The following is an 18,970-nucleotide window of genomic DNA, read 5'->3' on the forward strand; positions in this document are numbered from 1 at the left end:
TAATGGTCACAAAGTTTTTCCCTGAGTTATTATTTTATGCTCAAACTATTTTATTTGGCAACTGACTTTAAGTAACTTACAGCCCAGAAAATTTAACTGATAAGGTTTGAAACTCGTTTAACCTTAGATTTGTTCATAAATTAAAAGGGATTCAACTTTTTTTTTTTGCACAATTCCCGTCTCAACTCATGATAATGGTAAAAAATAATTGAATAAATTAATAAACAAATCCACAATACCAGGTTATAATCTGATATCTGCTGTATTTTATGACCATCGCAAAAACAATAAGAAATGCTGGTACGCTATATAGTGTCGGCTAATGTATCGTATTAAATCCCCCGCCTTTTTATATTGTGTTGGTTATACTCCATGGTTGTATCCACTTTTATCAAATTTGTTTTTCAAGTGTGGACTAAAGTGTAGATTCCTTCTGGTGACCGGTATTTGCAGTATGGTGGCGGAGAGAAAAATGATATTGCAGTACAATCAAGATGCCCCTGCAGTAGTTACTATAACCTAACCCTCCTCCCGAGGGCGGAGGAGGGTTACGTTATCACAACTACCCCCTGCAGGTACAGGATGGTGAAATTTAAAGCTCAAAACTGAACCCCCCCCCCCCCCCCCCCATATACCTGACCGCACCCCCGCCCACCCATACCTCTCAGAGCATTCACGACGCAACATTCCCTTTAAACCCTACAACTTCGTCCCCGTGTTTACATTTGATCCCTCTGCAGATTATTACAACGACTAGACTATCCATCCGCACCCTGGGAATAACCACATCATAACATGTCTACACTAAAAGTATACCATTCTCAGACGGTACACAAACTGAGTGCGATTTTTGTGTGAAGCGGAACAGCTTTCGAGGCAAAAACGGACAAAAAACTCTAGAAAAAATTGATGTTTTGGTGAATGGTAACGTATTTTGTTTGTTTCTTCTGTGTCTATAGTTTTGAAACAACTTTTATCATAAATTTAGCTCAAATTATCTGGGTGTTGTCTTTATAATTATAATAGTTTTGTTGAAGAACTTTCTGTCTACTGATGACCGACTCTTAGTCTTAGTCTTATTTCTTCATGTAATGAATGTATTCCAGTTGTATTGTTGTAAACGTTGTGTTGTGCACAGCCACAGTTGTGTGGTACAGTCGTTTAGTTCCGGATCATTGACCAGTTCTAGATTAAGCCTAAACTAATAATCATTTACAAATTTCCGTTGATGATGTTAATAAAAACATCCAATAAACCACCAAACGGTTTGGCAAACCCAAAATGAAATGCCAATTATACTAGACTGTGGTGTGACTGTGTATTTTAGGACTGTAGGAGTATATCCTCTGCTTACCAGTTTTCACGCTATTATGCCTTTTTCTTTGAATTGGGAAAAAAATAATGATGCCATATATCAACCGATGCCCTAATTATCTTCATTTGTTAATATGAAGTATGTAAACATGTGTTAAAACTTGATGGACATTGAAATGTTCACACCACACACCGATCTTCAATGACTTCAACTGGCCCCATTTGTTTTGAGTTTTTCCTGTTTTCACGGCAAACGAGAAAGTATGGTTTCCCGGTGAAGCCATACATGGAAGAAACATCTGCAGTGACTACAAGTGTTCTTTGAGACTCTATGTATGACTGTATAGCCAGCAGTTGCCTTCTTTTTATTCAAAATATTTTTTTATTAAATTTTTTAAATTACCATGGTAACTTGCAAAAAATTAAAACAATTAAAAAATATGTAAAAAGTGTGAATAATTACTGGCTTCCAAATCTGATTTTTATTATATTTTTTTATATGTTTTTTTTCTTAATATTTATAATAAAGCGTATAAATAAGCAGTGATAATTGAATCAACGAGCTGATGTTTAAATTTTAATATTAATAATAGTATTGATACCAGGGTTACAAAATAAAAATATCCAAAAATATTAGAAAATGATATAAGGCACATGGCTTCTTTAAGCCTCGGTATTTTTTTTTCAATAATGCTCAGCAAAACATTCAGTCACATGATTTTGATCATCATGAATTGTGAATTGAAATAGTGTTTCATGAAACTTTTTCGGTGGGCAAATATTTTTATATGGCCTCAACATTATGACATATTTTTGTACCTTGTAGAAATGCCTAAAATACCAAACCTTTTGCATTTACAAGTGCAAATGACTAGTGGAGCCTTACGTGTTTCCAAGTTTTGGTCAAGGGAGAGGAGACTCTTTGCTTGGCAAATAAAACCACACAATTTTTATCTAGGGACTGTTTACATCGCGCACAGAGAGGTAAAAGATTTGCCACGATTTTAGGGACACCTCGAAAACAGGACCTCCTACAATATAGGCATAAGGTTTATTGCAAATAGCAAAATATCAAGAGAGGGCGCTGTTGAACCCACTCAAAGGTATAGGCGTTGCGTGCGCGAGTCGTAGAAACTGCATAGAAACTGCCCCATATTCTTTCCCACAATGCATTGCGTTTCTGAATCGCGTTAAACCTTATGGCAGAGGTTGCATGTTCAAGTGCCGCTCGAGTCAATACTTCTATTCAATAAAAACAATAATAAACAGTCATAATTATAATTTGTTTGTATGCACCCGAAGAACACCTCAAAGCGCTTCTTCCACTGGGCCATTTAAGCCTGTGCTGCCAAATATGTAGCGCACTAAAGCTAAATCATTTAGCCTTCGAGAAAGACTCTGCTAGGGTCAAAACGTCAGGCCATTAACTATTTTTTGCATTTATACCATCGGTCCATTTGGTTGGTAAGTTGTTTGCAACAGCTAATTCTATTTTCTAAGCTAAATCAATCACAACTAACCATCTCTGCCTTCAAAGGTACACTTTTAATTACCCCTCTGACCGGGAGTCGAACCCACACTCTGCTGCGCAGAAACACCAGAGCTTTAGTTCGGTGCTCTTTTCCGCCGGCCACGACACTGCAAACTTTGTTTACAGATTTACCCAGTCACTTTCCCTTATGGTTTATTATTTTATGACATGTTATTGTTATTCAACAGTGTCTATGAGGTAGTAACTATGTTTTGAGATGGAGCAGAGAAAGTCTAACACCGTCCACCATCTTTTTAATCGCCAAATTCAAGTAAGTGAAGCTATTTTTATTGCAAAACCACCACCAGACATCTACTGTTGCCTCTAGTATTGATCTTGGTGCCCTGACAAAAGTCACAATCAATTACAGATATTACACTTAAAAGCAGTGGACACTATTGGTAATTGTCACAGACCAGTCTTCTTACTTGGTGTATCTCAACATAAATGCATAAAATAACAGACCTGTGAAAGTTTGAGCTCAATCGGTCGTCGAGTTTGCGAGATAATAATGAAAGAAAAAACATCGTTGTCACACGAACTTCTAAACTTGAGGTCTCGAAATCAAATTCGTGAAAAATTACTTCTTTCTCGAAAACTACGTCACTTCAGAGGGAGCTGTTTCTCACAATGTTTTATACTATCAACCTCTCCCCATTACTCGTTATCAAGTAAGGTTTTGTGCTAATAAATATTTTGAGTAATTACCAATAGTGTCCACTGCCTTTAATTTATTTGGGCTATCAACCCACATCAACTGCCACCAATCAACTTGTAATCAAGAAAGGTTTTATGATGATAAGTATTTTGAGTAATTACCAATAGTGTACAGTGCAGTGGACACTATTGGTAATTACTCAACTTAATTATTAGCATAACAATTTACTTGGTAACGAGTAATGGGGAGAGGTTGATAGTATAAAACATTGTGAGAAACAGCTCCCTCTGAAGTAACGTAGTTTTAGTAATTTTCCACAAATTTGATTTAGAGACCTCAGATTTAGAATTTCAGGTCTCGAAATCAACCATCTGAAAGCACACAACTCGTGTGACAAGGGTGTTTTTTCTTTCATTATTATCTCGCAACTTTGAAGACCGATTGAGCTCAAATTTTCACAGGTTTGTTATTTTATGCATTGTTTGAGATACACCAACTGTGAAGACTAGTCTTTGACAATTACCAATAGGGTCCAGTGTCTTTAAGACTTTCCAATGGAAGAGCCCATTGTTGTAGCGGCACCAATTTTAGTGGTGGGCTCTAAATCCAATTTAGTCCACTAAGGGCGAGCGGTTGAACAAAATTATTTATATTTAGATATGGGGCCATCATTGCTGAAGTGCAATCTGTGTGAAATCTGTGCTGGGCAGCACAGGATATATTGCTCAGAGTGCTGGGCGAAATTTGTTAGTTCTGGGCAGGCCCGCCTGGCACCGCCCACCGTGGCTACAACACTGGAGTGATGCCCTTTGTAGTGCACTAATCTAAATCAATCACAAGAACCTTCTCTGCCCTCACAGGTAACCATTTACCCCGGGTGAAGAGAAGTAACGAACTATAAGTTTGTGATTTCTGTCTCAAGGATGCAAGTGTCATGACCAGGAATCGAACCCACACCCTGATGACTTGGCCACCAGAACTTGGGTCAATTGCACTAAACTGCCAAATGACACACTAATCTGTATATAAGCCTCATTTAGAAGCGAAAGCTGTTATATTTCTGTGTGCTTGAATTAAAGATGCTATGTCAGATTTTTGGCCCCAAACATTAAAAAATATATTTTTTTGAGTGAATGGTATTTCAAAGAGTATCACCCGCTCTAACGAAAAAAAGTTTAACCTTTACTTTTAATGGTCAGGAACCATGACAAAAATTTAAAACGTTTCTTATAAAACACATAAGAATTGAGCACTTTATTTCGCTGATCCTACTAATAATTGGCGGACTTTTTCAAGCAATGGCTCAAATGAAAGCTTGTAACTTTCTCGACCCCCATCAAAATACCTATTGAATTTTAAATCAAAATTTTGGGGTCAAATCAGCAAAAAATCTGACAGTAGCATCTTTAAGTCGTGTCTTAATTATTTGCAATTTTGTATTCCCCTGCAGGATAAATTCCAGCTTCGTTTCCAGCGACAACATCACGTTGATGAGAGCTTGATAAACCGACTAGGCCTACTGCATGAATTAGAGGTAAGGGCTTTGTCTAAGTGTCTAACCAAAAAAAAACTGAACTCGATCGGGTTCAACCATTAGTTATTATTATTATTATTATTATTATTATTATTATGAGTTAAACTGACTTTAGTACTGTGTCTGAATGACCTCTATCCCATTGCTCACCAAACCAATACCCTTTCTTATTATACAACCTTGTCTGTTTTGTTTTCAGGGCCACAATGGGTGTGTGAACTGCCTTGAATGGAACCACAGTGGCCAGTAAGTTTCTACAAAGTGTATTCATATTTCTTTTAAGTTTACAATACAACTTGGGAAGCAGCAGTCATGGGATCACCTTAAGGGATGTGACATTTTATTTAAAATATCAAGTAATAAACCACAAGGGGAACTGATTGGGTAAATTGAAAAATTGATCACCACTAGACCACCAAGCCCAGTAGCCAGAGGCAGTTTGTCTTATATACCAGGCATTGAATCACATTACGGTCACGAAGCCCATTTCCTCCGTTGCCCCTGGTTTTGGCGATGGTGCTTCTTCAAAAGCTTCCCTTTAAGATTTTCCAATGGAAGTGCCCTATTGCAAAATGAAAATGGCCTTGCCCTTTTGAAGATGAAATTCCAGGCCTGATATACCAACCTTTGATTCTTCCCTCAGGTTGCTAGCCAGTGGTTCTGACGATCTGAATGCAATTGTATGGGACCCTCACCGGAAGAGAAAACTCTGCACTCTCAGAACTGGGCACCATGGCAACATATTTTCTCTGAAGGTAGTACAATTTTATTTAGTAGATGCAATTTTAAAGGGAAGGTACACGTTTGGTAATTACTCAAAACAAATATTAGCTTAACAACTGACTTGGTAACGAGCATTGGAGAGCTGTTGATGATAGTATAAAACATTGTGAGAAACGGCTCCCTCTGAAGTAGCATAGATTTTGAAATAGAGGTAAATTCTCACTTAAACAATAAAAGACTTCTAGCTAGAAGTCTTTTATTCCTATCTGAAAGCGCACAAATTCGTCCAACAAGGGTGTTTTTTCTTTCATCATTTTCTCCCAACTCCGATGACCAATTGGGCTCAAATGTTCACAGGTTTGTTATTTTGTGCATATGTTGATGAGATACACCAAGTGAGAACACTTGTCTTTGACAATTACCAATAGTGTACCTTCTCTTTAAGGAGCTTGTTGTGGGTGTGCATCAAGGAACAGTCCTCATACTTTTACTGCATGTTACATCAGAGCCAAGGGCCCTAATTCATGGATAATGTACTTACCCAAGAATTATGTGCCTACAGTGCCTGTAAAGCGTATGAACCTATGGACAATATGCACATAATTCCAGAGAAGGCAAAACCATGCCACTGGGCACTGCTTCTTGATTTGTACAATGATTAAAGACACTGGACACTCTTGGTAAATGTCAAAGACCAGTCTTCTCACTTGGTGTATCTCAACATATGCATAAAATAACAAACCTGTGAAAATTTGAGCTCAATTGGTCGTCGAATTTGCGAGATAACAATGAAAGAAAAAACACCCTTGTCACACGAAGGTGTGTGCTTTTAGATGGTTGATTTCGAGACCTCAAATTCTAAATCTGAGTTCTCTAAATCAAATTCGTGGAAAATTACTTCCTTTTTTAAAAACTATGTAACTTCAGAGGGAGCCATTTCTCACAATGTTTTATACTATCAACATCTCCCCATTACTTGTAATCAAGAAAGATTTTATAATAATAATTATTTTGAGTAATTACCAATAGTGTCCACTGCCTTTAAATTGGCTTTTACTGAGAGTGCTTTGCTTCACTACCGGTAAAAAATTAAATGAACAAGTTAAGTTGTGTATGTATTTGATTACATCTCTAACAGTGACAAGAACAGGATGAATAGGAAACAAGAAGCAATGTTCAGTTTTAGATTTGGTAGGAAAACCAAAGCAATAAGGTAGACTAATTTTTTTAAGACTGACAAAACCCAATCATTATGCAAGGCTCTTGTCTGATCCTCTGTACGCTTTTGTTGTATTGTTTCAGTTTTTACCGAATGCAAACGACGCCACCTTGGTGACCGGAGCAGCCGACTGCAAGGTGAGGGTCCATAGTCTAGCCAATCAGGAAACCACTCATGCCTTCAGCTGCCACGCCGGCAGGGTCAAGAGGCTTGCCACCGCTCCCAATGTACCCTACATGTTCTGGAGTGCCGGGGAGGATGGAACAGTCAGGTATGGAAGCTCACTAGCACTGATGATATGTACTGTCAAAGACCAGCTGGCGAATTTTACAAACTCTTCCTAACTTAGGATTAATCTTAGGACTTAAAGGCAGTGGACACTATTGGTAATTACTCAAAATAGTTATTAGCACAAATTCTTTATAGGTAACGAGTAAAGTTGATAGTGTAAAACATTGTGAGAAACGGCTCCCTCTGAAGTGACATTGTTTTCGAGAAAGAAGTAATTGTCCTCATGTTTAAAATTTGAGGTCTCGAAATCAAGCATCTGAAAGCACACAACTTCATGTGACAAGGGTGGTTTTTTCTTTCATTATCATCTCGTAACTTCGACGACCGATTGAGCTCAAATTTTCACAGGTTTGTTATTTTGTGCATATGTTGAGATACACCAACTGTGAAGGCTAGTCTTTGACAATTACCAGTAGTGTCCAGTGTCTTTATAACGAGTTAATATCCGTATGCGAAGACGTTGGGAAATCATCCCAAGTTAAGACGGGTTACTCGTTCTAACTCAAGATAGGATTAATCCTAGCGTTTTGTGAAATCCGCTGCTAGGCCTAAAGTTGTTAAACAGATAATACTGCTTGACAAATTTTTTTGCTAAGCAAAAACTTAGCAGGGCACCAGTCACATTAATGTAAACTTAGTGTAATTTTTGCTGGTAAGTTAAGTTTCTGTTAAACAATACTTTTCTGTGCTTAGCAATGTTTTGTGCTTACAGGCTTTATGATAGAGCTTCTTATGAATAAAAAATAGCTTAGTACAACAAAGATATGCTTACCAGAATAAGGTTACCAGCCAAACTACCATGTGACATGTACAATTTGTGACTGGTATCCTGCTCATTTCTGCTTAGCAGGCTAATGTTAAGTATTTTTTTTGCTGAAGCATCGATGTGAAATTGGGTCCTTGTGGCTAGAGGAACTTGGGAATCCTCATTTAAATAGTTCTTAAACAACTTCTGCTAAGCAACAATAAGTAGGACACCAATCACAAATGCTACATTTTAAAAATGGTAATTTAGGAGGTAACCTTTTTGTGGTAAGCATGTCTCTGTTATTTTTATTTCTGTTCTGCAGGCAATTTGACCTTCGAGAGCCGCATACGTGCAGTGAGAGCTGTGGCAATGTTGTGATCAATTTGAATTGCTACATTGGGAAACATGCAGAATGCAAGTGCCTTGCCATAAATCCTCATAGGCCAGAACTACTGGCTGGTAAGAAACTAACTCTTCATTTCCTATATTTGTAGTGCTGCTTTTCATACATTTTGAACTCAGGCATTGTTTACTTTATAAATGTTTAAGCCTGGCATTGTATCTCGGCCCAATTTCATGGCTCTGCTTACTGTCAAATTCTTGGCCTACGATCACCATTCTCAGGTTGCAGGGCAAGCGCTGAATTTCTGCACTAGCTGTGTAAGCGATGAATGCCTAAATACATGGAGTACGCACACAGGAGAAAGTCAATCAGAGCATTCTCCTGAAGACGATCGGAGCATACTGATCGAAACATAAGGTTGTCAACCACCGATTCTTTTCAGAACCAACACAACTCAAAAGAGATTTAAACTAGGTGCTCCTGCAAACCTCACCTAATCACAAGCTCCTTTATTATTCCCTTGTGTCTTCAGTTGGTGCTAGTGATCCATACGTGCGTATCTACGACACACGGATGTTGTCTCCGCACGCCGTACATTTCTCCAGGGAGGAGAGGCAGGGTGCCTCCTGGAGAACCCCGGCCCCAGACCCTGATGAGAGCGGACCTCTACCCAGTAAATGTGTGCAATATTTTGTGGCAGGTACGTAAATTTGTTTGACATTGGGGTGATCTCTTAGCTTACCTACAATGTAGGGGTTAATGGGTACCTGTGAGGGCAGAGATTGTTCTTGTGATTGATTTATTTGAGTAGCGCATATTCGCTGCAAAGGCTGTATAATCACCAGGGAGCTGAGATGGTTGTATTGGCAGTGGACACTATTGGTAATTACTCAAAATAATTATTATCATAAAACTTTTCTTGATTACGAGTAATAGGGAGAGGTTGATAGTATAAAACGTTGTGAGAAACAGCTCCCTCTGAATTGATGTAGTTTTTGAGAAAGAAGTAATTTTCCACGAATTTGATTTTGAGACCTCAAGTTTAGAATTTGAGGTCTCGAAATCAAGCATCTGAAAGCACACAACTTCGTGTGACAGGGGTGTTTTATTCTTTCACAGTTTTCTCACAACTTCTACGACCAATTGAGCTCAAATTTTCACAGGTTTGTTATTTTATGCATATGTTGAGATACACCAAGTGAGAAGAGTGGTCTTTGACAATTACCAATAGTGTCCACTGTCTTTAAGGAATGATTTAAGGCCCAGTGACCAGGTGTAACAAGGTGGAAGCGCTTTGGAGAGCCCTTCGGGTGTGAAAAGCGTGATATAAAAACTGATTACTATTATTATTTCTGAGCTTACTTAGGGAAAACAAAGAAAGAACAAGTTTGGGAGTTGAACCAAGGACCTCCGGATTAGTATGCCGGCCCTCTATGAATTAAGCTGAGCTATCTAGCTATGAGCTATGTTGGGGGTCTACCCATTTTGTCAATATTATTGGGGGTTTTTTTTTGGGGGGGGGGGCGCCAGTCAGAGGCCATTCAACTGTTAATAACCGTGTGGTCCCTTGTTTTGTTTTTTAATCATGCTCGAAGTAAGAAATTGGTTTACCAGAGCAAATTTGTTCCAGAGCCAATAACCGTGACAAAAGGCCTTTGTCAAATTCTCCTTCTTTTTGTTCATTCATTCAGTAACGTTTATGTCAATGCTGTCAGTCAATACAATAATGCACAATTATGTCAAGTGGTATGATATTTAGTTCACAATGATTCAATAATATGCAGCAAATTAATGACAACATTTGGATATAAGGTTAAGCGAGATGCTTTTGTTCCCTAACCTATGGACAGACAAACATTTAGTACAATCAAGGTATGGTAACATGGACGCAGAACAAATAACGCAGACAATACAAGTGTTAGACAATGCAAATAGCTTACAAATTACGCATAAGTTTATGAATACGAGTCAAGGAACTGAGCTCTTAAGTTTATAACAAAGACAGAAAGAGAGGGTGATGATTTAAAGGCAGTGGACACTATTGGTAATTATTCAAAATAATTATGAGCATAAAACCTTACTTGGTAACGAGTAATGGGGAGAGGTTGATAGTATAATCATTATGAGAAACAGCTCCCTCTGAAGTAATGTAATTTTCAAGAAAGAAGTAATTTTCCACGAATTTGATTTCGAGACCTCAGATTTAGAATTTGAGGTCTCAAAATCAAGCATCTAAAAGCACACAAGTTCGTGTGACAATGGTGTTTTTTCTTTCATTATTATCTCGCAACTTCGACAACCAATGGAGCTCAAATTTTCACAGGTTTGTTATTTTATGTATATTATGTTGAGATACACCAAGTGATAAGACTGGTCTTTGACAATAACCAATAGTGTCCAGTGTCTTTAAGGGTTTTTATCTGATTATTACTAATGCTCCAAACCCTCTCACCCCTCTCCCTTCCTCCCGCAGGTCATCTGCCCCTTAAAGACAACAACCGGAATCGTAAATACCGTTCCTTGGTCTCCACGTACCTTACCTTCAGTCCAACGGGACAGGAACTCCTTGTGAACCTTGGTGGAGAGCAGGTTTATCTCTTTGACCTACACAACCTCAAGAAGCCCAAAGCTTTCTCCGTGGGTGACTACCGACTACCGGAGAACAGCAATGGCGTCTGCAAAGGTGAGGACAAAACATTTAGGGGTGTATTCAACAAGGGGCTTAAACTTTCTTAGGCCATGTTTAAATGATGCGATGCAATGCGAGGGCGTAGTCTTTCCTACACCAACTCGTCACTTGGTCACAGCCCTCCACTCTTCCCTTTCCAGTATTAGGGTCCTCATCTCCCTTGTGTCACTGAGGCCAACATCCCACTGCAGAGTGTTGATGAATGTGGCTTGCCGCCGCCCCTTCTACCGGTTCCTTGAATTGTGTGATGGGCGCATGTTTAAACACTCCTCACCATGTGTTGTGTGATATTAAAAAGAACCAAAAGCACTTATCATAAAGAGAAGGGGTTCGCCCTGGTGTTCTTGGTTTGATCGGCAGCATATTGTGCTACAGCACCTTATAAACCATTACATGTTGTTATCAAAGAATTGGTTTCAAACTTCAAAAAATGTAGCTCCACATATACTGTACTGCAGGAAAGAATACTGAGCACTTTGACACAATCCTAGGGGTGCTATAATAATAATAAGTTGGGGGGGGCTAATCATCCTTACTCGCAGCTAAGAGCTAAATTGCGAAGGACGCGTCTACAACGTGCTCGAGGAGCAGGCATGCAAGGGCGCCTTTGGCTGCCAGCCACATCAACCCATTATGACCACGGAGCACAGCCAAGATCGAAAGTGTTTGATTTTTCCCGAGGGAGGAAAACCGGATGGTCTGGAAAACCCTCGTGGCACAGCAGAGAACCAATGTACAACTCAACTAACATATGGCCTTGGCCGGGAATCGAACCGGGGTCACCTCAACTAAAGGGCTATATAAAGGGCTATATGAGAATCCAGTATTATTTTAATAAGGGAGTCAATGTGGGGTGAAGAGTGGTTTAATCCCAAACGAGGCCTGGTTCTTGATAATGTTACCGAGACGAAGTCAAGGTAAATTATCAAGAACCAGGCCTTGGCGGGTTTAAACCACTAGTTGAAAACCGATTCAACACACTTTGATTCCCATTCATAATTGCCTTTTCGGTCAAAAACATCACCACTTTTTGGTCAAAAAGTAAAATAAATACAAAAATTATAATTGTTAAATGATTTCTTTCAACACAACACCCCTCCAGCTTTGAAATGGTAAAGCCTTCGGCCGTTGCTCTCGACCAATTGGAATGAAGAAACTGTCTTATAAGACCAGGTGCAAGGTCGCGTGTCACGCCCATGAATTGAAACTTTTTACCGGTCATACACAAAGGTTTATACACACCCACGTGACGCGCTCTCCACAAATAGGAATAGCCAAACTGTCTGAGGTATTTATGAATAGGGATTCAAACCCACATTCCAATGGCTTGTCATCTAGTCTGATGCACTAGACAGCTCGGCCACAGCACAAAGCTATACAATATTGTGATGAATCAATTAATTAAAGGTTTCTTTTTTTCATTTTTTTTTATCAGAAGTTCCAAGTCAAGTTGCTGAGGCCCTGTCTGCTAACGGCACATCAATAGGCTCAACAAACGGAGTGGCCAAGCATATCTCCCATGCTAGCAGCTACAAACTCCAAGAGAGCTCAGCTCACATTGCCAGAAGGTACCTGTTTTTTGTTTTTTTAAAGTTATTCCAAATTTTATTGAGCTTTACGCTGAACACCTTGCCTGACCAACTTGATGATCATGATACTGCCGTTGGTTTCACCGAACTCTTCCTAACTAAGGATTATTCTTAGGACCATCCTAAATTAGGACCAGTTACTCAGAAGGCAATGGAGTTCTCTCGATGGTTGACTAGACTATTAAATGAGTCGTTCGAGCGAGTGCTTCACTGCGCATGTACAGTGCTGGTCAGTGGTCAATCATTGGTCGACTAAATGTTTGCACTCGAACTTGCGCTCAGCTGTAGGGGTAGTCATCGCTGCCAATTTCGGACACCTCCAATTTTTTGTTGCAAATGTCGTAAAAATTATGTGTCTGATTTTTGAAACAGCAGGGAGCTTCCCCCGAGAGCAGCAGCCCTCAAACAGGAAGGCAACCGATTCTTCTGTGACCTCAAAGATTACACATCAGCCATAAGGTTATTCAACCAAGCACTCAGCATAGCTCCAAACAGCACCGTACTGTATGGCAACAGGGCTGCCGCATTCATGAGACGCAAATGGTAAGCTTTCATCAGCGTCTCCTGACGGTGACTAGAGCAGGCTTGTCAAAACGTTAAAACCAATAAATAACTCACTCAGCGGCTATGAAGTTGAGAAGTCCCCCCAATCCACTAAGCGAAAGTAGTAGTCCCTGCAGATTTCCTACCTCCCAGGTAGCACTTGTGGGACAGTCCTTTGCAGAACTAGGTAGCCTCCTGTGATTCAATTACTCTGCGGCAGGAGAACAAATAGCAAGACAAGTTCTCAAAGAACAAATCTACATAGCAAAGTAGATAATATCTATTCAAATCATTGCAGTACCCAGTGCTAACACATAGAATTCTAACTGCCTTTAGCCATCGGGCTAGCTCGGTGGTCTAGGTGGTAAGACATCTGCTCTAGCAATGTAAAGGTCGAGGGGTTCAAATCACACCAGCGTGATTTGCCTGTGGATTTGTTCACAGAAATCTGTTGCTCAAAAAAAAAAATTCCCAACTTTTTTCCAAGAACCAAATATCATGACTGATGTATATGTTGGGTCACACACCATCCAGATACTAGTAATTGACAATTGCCAATGTTGGCCACCTGCAGCCGATTTCACGAAACTCGAGTTAGGACGAGTAACCCGTCCTAACTTAGGACGGGTTCAATGCGTCCTTACGTCTTCTGATGCGGAACTGAACTCGTCCTAAGTCCTAAGATTAATCCTAAGTTAGGAAGAGTTTGGTGAAATTGACGGCTGCTTTCAATCTCAAACAGAGGACAACAAAAAAACTAAAAAAATCAAATGCATTTTTGTGCACACAGGGATGGTGACCTCTATGCAGCGTTACGAGACTGTCACAGTGCCTTGTCCCTGGATCCTTCACACCAGAAGGCCCATTTCCGTCTCGCTCAGTGCCTCTTGGAGCTGACATGGGCGCGGGAGGCGCAGGATTGCCTCAAGCAGTACAAGTTTAAGTTCCCGGATCACGGCAGGCATCGGGACTGTGAAGCATTGGATCGGGATATCACGGCCGCTGTCTTCTCCATGTGTGATAGTGGTAAGATCTATTTTGTTTTTTCCCTCCACAAATTCCAAGTTTGATGAATCACTGAGCAAGTTCGCACAAGGACCTATGGTTAACTAGTGTTTGTTTAGTGACATAGGTAGGGCAAGCATACTAATGATGAAGTGTGCACGACTCTAGTCATGTCATGTCAACGCGACCGACGGCTCATGTACATTATCATTTGCTGATAAATGGTCCTCTCTGCACTGTGCTATGAAGGTGGTTATTGATAACCAGTGATGCGACCATGCCCGGTAGGCTGGTTCCAAAAGGCCTAGCGTAGTCCAACCATCTTCGACTAGACAGAGTTCCGGTTAATTTACTCGAACTATAATCTTTGCGTAGACTTTACTAGTATTAAAACATCAGGCCATTAACAATTGTTTGCACCGTAGGTCATTTTGGTTGGTAAGCAGTTTGCAACAGCTAATTCTATTTTGTGCCCGTATCAAAATTGTCAGAGTTTAAGATGTCAGTACAAACTACCTTCAAGTGGGAAATTTGTTCTCTTCATCCTTACAGAAGACAGTAGCTCTAGCGACAAAGATAAAGTGGAGACGTCTCCAAGAAGACGATGGAGTCATCAAGATCATGTATCAGATGAGGAGAAGTTGCTTAGGGGCGAGGCGTTCGACTACGCTGAGAGGTTCTGTGGACATTGCAATACTACCACAGACATCAAAGAAGCCAACTTCTTCGGAAGGTAAACACAGAAGTCCATCTGACAAATTTTTAACGGGGTTCGGAGTGTCATGATTGAGCTATCTTGTGCTCCCTTTACCGGGGTTCGGAGTGTCATGATTGAGCTATCTTGTGCTCCCTTTACCGGGGTTCGGAGTGTCATGATTGAGCTATCTTGTGCTCCCTTTACCGGGGTTCGGAGTGTCATGATTGAGCTATCTTGTGCTCCCTATAGACCACCAGTGCAGCCATCTTGAATTTCTCCCATTGATATCAATGTTACCAAAACGAGGCTGGGAGAACAACATAGTCTGGTTCTCGATGATTATTAGCATGCATTTTCGTTATTCGATACGAGGAACGAGACCAAGATGGAGGCAGCATGATGAAGGCCTATAGAGAGCATTCTTTATTTTTATTTAGGCCATATTGTACTCTTTTGGGACATCTATGCAGCGCTAAGTTTGAGATGTGAGACCCATTTATATAGCACCTTGCAAAGGTTTACAAAAGGGATACGGTGCAATTTTTAGTCATCATTGCCTGAAACACAGGGACAAATTCCTTGTCTCAATGATAATTTGCCACCGTGATGTTGGTTCACATTTAATTGGAAGAACCCAACTTATCATTGATTTGGGGCAATATCTGTCGGCAAATAAGATAAACACAAATGGCTATTAGTATTGTCTATTGAGTTTTGTCCTGTATTTTTGGTCTGTAAAATATATTGTATCTTAAAGGCAGTGGACACTATTGGTAATTACCCAAAATAATTATTAGCATAAAACCTTACTTGTAATGGGGATATGTTGATGGTATAAAACATTGTGAGAAACAGCTCCCTCTGAAGTGACATAGTTTTCGAGAAAGAAGTAATTTTCAACGAATTAGAACTTGAGGTCTCGAAATCAAGCATCTGAAAGCACACAACTTTGTGTGACAAGGGTGTTTTTTCTTTCATTATTATCTCGCAACTTCGACGACCAATTGAGCTAAAATTTCCACAGGTTTGTTATTTTATGCATATGTTGAGATACACTAAGTGAGAAGACTGGTCTTTGACAGTTACCAATAGTGTCCATTGTTAGGGTTAGGGTTAATCAAAGAAAATTGAAGAAAAACAAATAGACTCAATTACAGAGTTATACCCCTTCTATATTTGTAGTCAATTTGCTCTTTTCCTTATCTTCCCAGCAATGGTCAGTTCATAGTAGCAGGGTCGGACGACGGCTCGTTCTTTGTTTGGGAGCGGAAGACTACCAACATCGTAAGAGTCCTGAGGGGGGACGAGTCGATTGTGAACTGTCTACAGCCACATCCCAGCTCCTGCCTGCTGGCAACCAGCGGGATCGACCCCGTAGTCAGGCTATGGGGACCCAAACCTCAGGTTGGAAACTCTCTCATGATGCACAAGATTTTCATTTTTTTTGGTGTGAACCCCTTTTCATTTCAATAAGTGCACTGGGTTCTTTTACGTGCGTTACACAACACACAGGACCAACGGTTTTACGTCCCATCCAAAGGACGAAGCAATGGTTAAGTGTCCTTAAGGACACAAGTGTCACGACTGGGGCTCAAACCCACACTTTGCTGATCAGAAACACCAGAGTTTGAATTCGGTGCTCTTGACCGCTCAGCCAAGCCACTTCCAAATATGGCGCCGTATGTAAATGTTACGACTCATTGATTGATTGATTTTTTGTGTGTGTGGTCTTTCCAGGATGGCAAAGCTGAAGAGCGATGTATCCGTGAACCAGACACAGCAGCCACGGCCAACCAGCGTCGCATGAACGCTGACCCCCTGGAGGTCATGTTGATGAATATGGGCTACCACATCACAGGAATGTCCGATGGATCCGACGATGAAAGCTCAGATGGACCTGTGCAGTGCAGGACAAGTTGATGGAGGGGGGAAAGAAGAAAAAAATTATGATTCCATTTATACTCTTAGCCGAGTGCCACTTTTGCATCTGAGTTGCTACTGCCAAGTCCGAATTCGTCACTACAGCTACGGCTACGGCTGTTGCTAAGGGTGTTGCTAAGAGTCCTATATCTCAACACAGGATGGTGCGAAAATCTAGCTGTAGCTGCCAATGGACCCTTCCCATGAAATATGCTAATTACATTCACGCATGCGTTGAGACCCAGTTGGTTGGCAAATGCCATAGAGTTGTGTACTAAGCAGACGCGCAGTCGCATCTGCATCACGCACCCGTTAGCCGTGTACAAAACAGCGCAATGTTCCCTCATTTTGCCAACCAAAACGTTAGTGCGCACGCACTACGTGCAATTTACATGATTCATGGGAAGGGTCTATTCGGACATGGCCTAAGCATACATTTTTTCTGGGCATTGGGGGAAAAAAGTTTAACAGAAACAGGGTACCTGCTAAACATTCACGTATGTATACTAAGCACAACAAAGTCATGCTTACTAGAATAAGGTTACCAGCTAAAATACCACAAGTACTATCTGTGGCTGGTATCCTGCTTATTTTTGCGAAGCAGAATATTGTTAAGCATAATTCTCTGCTTAAAGCAGCTCTATGAAACTGTGCCTATACCACCAACCTGTTGGGGCACATTTTTAGGAAAATGCCCAGCGTGTTTTATACACTCTGTGGACATTTCTTCGGTCTATACACACTTAGGAAAATCATGTTCTTCGACACTGGAAGCAAACACTGTGTGGATGTCATGGTATTTGATGATGGTAGTTTTGTTATTTGCTTCGATTGATTCACTGCACATTTGTTTTTTTAGACAGAGTTACTCAGCAGCGATCTCTCTTAACAGTGGTCAGCTGGCTTAAAGCCCAGTTCATACTTCATGCGAATGCAAAGCGAATTTTACGTGAATTTGACGTCACAACTTTCCTTTCGCAGCAATATTCGCAAGTGAGTTAAGCAGAGTTGAACTGCTGCAAATTAGTTGTTGCGAATTTGTGACGTCAACATTCGCTTCGCATTTGCATTCGCATTCACATGGAAGTATGAACCGGGCTTAAGGCTAGTTAAAAGTACCTGAAGACCAGTCAAAATTCCCTCTTAGTTAAGTGTTGAAAAGCATCCTTATGCAATGAGTAAAAGACTAGTGAAAAAGCTGAATAACAGAAACGACAAGCTAACAGGGCCGAATTTCATAACGCTGTTAAGCAGAAAATACGGACGATGACTAGAGCAAGCTATGTCGAAACACTGAGACCAATTATGAACTCACTCCCGTGGTAGTGCATTTAAAAACAAGTTTATAAGCTAAAGAAGTAGTCCCAGCTAATTTCCTACCTCTTGCCCAGGTAGTAGTGTAAAAGCAGGGACAGATCTTTTCAGAATTGAGAAGTCTCCAGAAAATCCAAAAAATCTACTCTGCGGCTAGTAAAATTTATAGCAAGACAGTTCTGGTGTTTCCGCAACTCAAACATATATAGAAAATACTGCTTGGTAGATTTATTTGCTTGACAAAAAAAATTAGTGGGGCCACCAGTTGCAACAATGTAAACTTCATTGAAGTTTGGTTGGTAACCAGTTTCTGTTAAGCAAGATTTGTCTGTGCTGTTTATGCTTACATGCTTTATGAAGTTAAAGTCCTGTTGGCTAGTCAGTGAGAAAGTGAAGGGCAAACCCTGCTAGGTGGTCATTAGATACAGTAGTTTAACATAAAGAGGTGAAATCTTCAACTGTTTTCTTTGTATCACTAACAGAAATTTTATACAAATTTGTTAATAAGTTTGGAAAATATCTGGATTTTGAGTTTCAGTGTCGTCACTCTCAATTTTAGATTAAAATGAAAATCACTGTAAAATAGTTACTTTTTTTTATTGATTTGCCGTATTAGAACCATCGTTTTAATTTCTCATTTTTGTTCATAACCTTTATGTAGATAAAAAAAATGCTTTTATAGAGGAGAGATTGAAATCTTTGGTCTTCATAATAATTTATTTATCACTGATATTTTTTTTTTTTTTTTTTTTTTTTTTATTTCCCCAAAAGTTGTTTTCTTTTCTTGGTCTTATTTAAAATTCGATACAATGCTGCAACTCCATTATGTACGTGTAGGGGTGACATCCTTGT

General features: G+C 40.0%; 1 protein-coding gene across 1 annotated transcript; it reads left to right on the forward strand.

The window, feature by feature from the left end:
- Positions 1–826: 826 nt before the first annotated feature.
- Positions 827–17,306, forward strand: LOC117297071 (WD and tetratricopeptide repeats protein 1-like). The gene is made up of 15 exons (XM_033780199.1): positions 827–924; positions 3,034–3,116; positions 4,954–5,037; positions 5,237–5,283; positions 5,681–5,792; positions 7,063–7,250; positions 8,341–8,477; positions 8,894–9,061; positions 10,835–11,044; positions 12,486–12,618; positions 13,012–13,182; positions 13,973–14,208; positions 14,740–14,920; positions 16,096–16,288; positions 16,622–17,306. Exons 2-15 carry the CDS (start codon positions 3,063–3,065, stop codon positions 16,802–16,804), a joined length of 2,097 nt encoding a protein of 698 aa, XP_033636090.1. The 5' UTR covers positions 827–924; positions 3,034–3,062; the 3' UTR covers positions 16,805–17,306.
- The last annotated feature ends 1,664 nt before the right edge of the window (positions 17,307–18,970 follow it).

The sequence above is a fragment of the Asterias rubens genome, chromosome 11, assembly GCF_902459465.1.
Source record: "Asterias rubens chromosome 11, eAstRub1.3, whole genome shotgun sequence".
In the NCBI taxonomy this organism is placed as follows: domain Eukaryota; kingdom Metazoa; phylum Echinodermata; class Asteroidea; order Forcipulatida; family Asteriidae; genus Asterias; species Asterias rubens.

What these genes read in the sequence shown, in the direction of transcription:
- LOC117297071 (XM_033780199.1), top strand. Translation starts at nt 3,063, where the DNA reads ATGGAGCAGAGAAAGTCTAACACCGTCCACCATCTTTTTAATCGCCAA. An exon ending in TGTGCAATATTTTGTGGCAG is followed by an intron (nt 9,062 to 10,834) that starts GTACGTAAATTT and finishes TTCCTCCCGCAG; the next exon opens with GTCATCTGCCCCTTAAAGAC. An exon ending in GAAGCCAACTTCTTCGGAAG is followed by an intron (nt 14,921 to 16,095) that starts GTAAACACAGAA and finishes TTATCTTCCCAG; the next exon opens with CAATGGTCAGTTCATAGTAG.